Below are 4,103 nucleotides of genomic sequence, written 5' to 3' on the forward strand. Positions count from 1 at the left end.
CAAGCGGTTCCATCTTGTGGAAGGGATTTGAAATACGCCGTATTGGGCATGGCTAGAGAGAAGGGTGCGCAGAAGGGAACTCTGGGTCACAGGCCAGTTTGGAGGTGGCCTTGAGGCTACGGAGTTTGGTCTGTATTTCAAGGGCAGTGGAGAACCGCTGAGCACTAGGCATAGTTGATAAAGATTAAGCAAGTGAAGGTGGGCACAAAGGATTGGAGTCCAGCCCAGCTGAAGATGGCAGCATTCTGGAGAGCGTTAACTAGGACTGCAATGATGGGAATGAAAAGGAAGGCCTAGATATAGAGTTGTAGGGAGGCTGATAGACTTGACCACCAAGAGATCGGTTAGGGAGTGGACAAGTCAAAAATGAAAAATAATCTTGTATAGGGAGACTGACTTGCTTATAGTTTAGCAAGAAGAAGTTGTTCTAGCAAAACAATGAACTTGGTTTTGAACGTGGGCATAAGCTTCCTGAGCGGCTCCTAGGAATTTGCCCAGGAATTTACACTTGTCTTTGTTAACGAAGTGTGTGTAGCTCCAGCCCAGCAACCCTTGCAGGTCTCAGGACCCAGCACCTGAGGAGGCATGGGGCGGACCACACTGGATGAGAGTGTGTCTCCTCTCCTGGTGTGTGGCCGGGCTTTTGTTTCCTGGGCAGTGCTGACAGTGCTGGGCACATGTGTTCTGGATTCCACACCAGATCTGCGTCCCACCCTGCTGGTGGCTGCTGCGTTGCACGGTGGCTTTTCAGAGCCCTCGGGCCCTTTCTGTTCCCTGTCCCTCTTTGCGAATGACATCTGCTGGGAGATTGTCCCTGGGTTCTCTGATTGTAACTCAAGGCCCACCTAAGTGCCTACTGAGGAAAATCAGATAACCAGTAAGTTTTTTAAAAAGTTAGCTGTTCTTCCTGCCCTGCATGACTATTCCTTGGTACTCTCTGTAAGAGATCAGGCACTTCTGTGCTAAATTGAAATTCAATAGTCACTGAGTGATTCCTCTGAGTAGTGGTGGTTACAAGTGGAGAGCCAGAGTCGTTTTAATGGTGGTACTCCTTGCTTTCTGGAAAATATCTACTTGAATGAAATTCTCAAGATGGCCATTCAGTGAACATGAGTTGATTTTTATGGGGTTTTATCTCAGTTTAGAATGCAGGGGAAACACTCGTGGCAAGGGGTGGGGCTCCACAGTCCACGGGGACCATTTGCAGAGATAACCTGGGTGTGATTTGTTTACTTTAGATTCTGAAGGCCTTCTCAAAACCAAAGGAAAAGAATCAGAAGCTTTACAGTCGAGCACAACGGCACCAAGAGAAGAAGGAGAAGATTCAGAGGCATAATCGCAAGCTGGGTGACCTGGTAGAAAAGAAAACCACCGACTTGAGAAGTCATTATGAGCGTCTGGCAAGTCTTCGGCGGGCCCATATATTAGAGCTCACCTCTGTCATTTTTCCCATCGAGGAAGTGAAGACTGGTGTGAGGTACAGTCGGGAAGTCTTGACTGGGGGACAGATCCCATTTTTGAAGTGTGTCAGCATCTTTGTTGCTGGGCCTCATTCTAGGGTCATCGGTTCCTCTGGTAACGAAACTTAAGTCCACCGTTTCAGCAAACAGGACATACTGCACAAAGTTAGGGCAGCAGCCAGGCGAGGGGCGGGCCAGGTCTCGGCACCCACACCAGCTTCTAGGTGAGAATGACTCACACCCCTGGCTAAGAGCCATCTGGCTGGTGAGTGATGTCTGGCCGCTTATTGGTCATGTGACGTGAGGCATGTTCTTGGCCCTCAAGGTCCTATTTCCTTGTCTGTTAAACAAGGATTTCAAAGTGCCTACTTGACATAGAAAGCATGAGCTGGTATATAAGTCGACGCTGAGTGCTTGGGGTCTCCTGGATGGTGGGCATTCCATGTGACTCAGCCTTTTCCTGGAAACTTGTTGGTTATATTAGCTGCTGTCCAGCACCAAATACCATACCATGATTCTAGTCTTAGGTGGCAGTGCATGGATACTCTCAGGTGGATCAGACAGTACAGTGGTTCCCCCACCAGGCTGCTCATCTTGGTCACCCGGTGGCCTTTGAAAAATAGAGGTTCTAGAGGGCACATCTCCAGCCTCCCAGTCTGTCCAGTAGTACTTTGATCCTTTTAAACTTCCCCAATGCTGCTGCTGGTCAGAAGATTTGGAGACTACCACCAAAGTCTTCCATCGCTCTCACTAACCGCCAGGTTTTCTATCTGGAGTTCCCTGTGGCTTCTGGCTACTCTTGCTCTCGGCACCTTTCCCTGGAGTCTGACACACAGTAGACCATGACAGTTTTGTACCTTTTCCCACCTGCCTCTACTCAAGTCTGTCCTTTGGTCTGTTGCCAGAGTTGGCCTCCTAAAAACCGCAAAGACTGATTGTCGCTTGCAGCTTGAGAACCTGCTCTAAGTAACTTGTCACTAGTAAGAATTGGCAAGTAGAAAAAGAAAAAGGAAGATTCAAAATAGAGCAGAATAGAAAGTTCAGAAACATTCTCTTTCTAAGTTGGCATTTTGGATCAGTGGGGGAGACTTAGATTACCCAAAACTTGGTGTAAAGACGGCTGGCCAGGTCTTGAGGGAGGACACACAGCTGGCAAAAGAAAAGCATTATGCCAAAATACATTCTGGTGGGTCAAAGATCACAGTATGAAGACACTTTTCAGTAGACAGAGACTAAAGCACCATCTCAGATTTTGGGAGACTGACAGCTGAGTGCAGTATGTGATCTTGGATTGGATCCTGAACCCCAGAAAGGATATTAGCAGGACGGTTGGAGATCATTGAATATGTTCTGTAAATTAGTTATTAGTATTGTAGCAGTACTAATTCCCTGACTTGGATCGTTGTATTTTCCTGAATGATAACTTGGGGAAGTTGTGTGAAATATATAAAGGAAAATTAAAATTCTTGCAACTTCTGTAAAGCCGAAGTTTTCTCACAAAGAAAACACACACATGCACATATGAGAAGAGAAAACATGGAGAAAAACTCCTTCTTGCCCGTACTGTGTTAATTTTGGGGGGGCATTGGTCGGAGCCATACCCTGTTGCCCAGGCTGGAGTGCCCCATGGCCACCACAGCCTCACCCTGCCGGTCTCAGGTGATCCTTCCTCCTCAGTCTTCCAAGTAGCTGTAACCAAGGCTTGTGCCACAATGCCCGGCTAATTTTTTGGTTTATTGTAGAGACAAGGTATCTTCAAGTGGCCCAGGCTGGTCTCGAATCCCTGGGCTCAGGCAGTCCTCTTGCCTCCACTTCCCAAAGTGCTGGGATTATAGGCGTGAGCCGCCGTGCCCAGATAATCTTTCACTCAGTGTATATTATCATGTATCACTCATTTTTTACAGAAGCTGGTGGTTTTAAATGTTGTCCCTGTAGTAAGATATCTTGTTCATTTGCATTTCTGTCCACTTTCTTGAGTGGTAGAAGGGGCAGAAGTGCAACTTAGCATTGGCCTCAGCACCCTGGCCCGGTCCTATCTCTGGCAGCCAGTAGGCGTTATCTCACACGCGTGTGGTGGCAGAGGGGGGATGGAGAACGACTGGCCAAGAGCAGGAATCTCAACTTGCTCAACTTGGCACAGCACGGAAGGTGCTCCCTGGACTTCCCTGCACCATTGCTTGACACGCCCCTGGCGAATCCTGCACGCCCACCACCTGAGCCTCTCTCTTCCCCACGTACACTGTGTCCTTCCCCTCAGTGCTTTTGAACCTGCCACGACTTCTCCCAGTGAACTTTGTTGAGTGACAGGTGTCTCACTGTGTTGCCCAGGTGGACTTGAACATGGGTTCCAGCGATCCTCTCACCTTAGCCTCCTGAGTAGCTAGGACTACACAGGCATGAGCCACTGTGTCCAGCTTCTCATGGTGGATTTTTGTTCTGTCCTTGAGGCCAGCAGTTCTTGCAGTGTGATCCATAGACCTCTGCAGGTCTCTGAGACCCTCTCAGGGGTCTGTGTGATCAAAACTATTTTTAGAATAACATTTTAGTCATTTCCCTTGAGGATAAGTCTTTTTTTTTTTTGAGTTGGAGTCTCACTCTGTCGCCCAGACTGGAGTGCAGTGGCCGCTCCCGGCCACCGCAGCC

At 48.4% G+C, this 4,103-nt stretch overlaps 1 protein-coding gene across 1 annotated transcript in view; it reads left to right on the forward strand.

Moving 5' to 3' along the window:
- The first annotated feature begins 585 nt into the window (after nucleotides 1-585).
- ATG14 (autophagy related 14) overlaps nucleotides 586-4,103 on the forward strand; it is a 17,523-nt gene continuing 14,005 nt past the window's right edge. Inside the window, 3 exon segments of the mRNA XM_008052512.2 lie at nucleotides 586-829; nucleotides 1,239-1,261; nucleotides 1,263-1,477. Of these exon segments, the coding sequence (XP_008050703.2) occupies nucleotides 586-829; nucleotides 1,239-1,261; nucleotides 1,263-1,477 (482 nt within the window).

The sequence above is a fragment of the Carlito syrichta genome, unplaced genomic scaffold, assembly GCF_000164805.1.
Source record: "Carlito syrichta isolate Samal-C Ts95f unplaced genomic scaffold, Tarsius_syrichta-2.0.1 Scaffold70959, whole genome shotgun sequence".
NCBI classification, from domain to species: domain Eukaryota; kingdom Metazoa; phylum Chordata; class Mammalia; order Primates; family Tarsiidae; genus Carlito; species Carlito syrichta.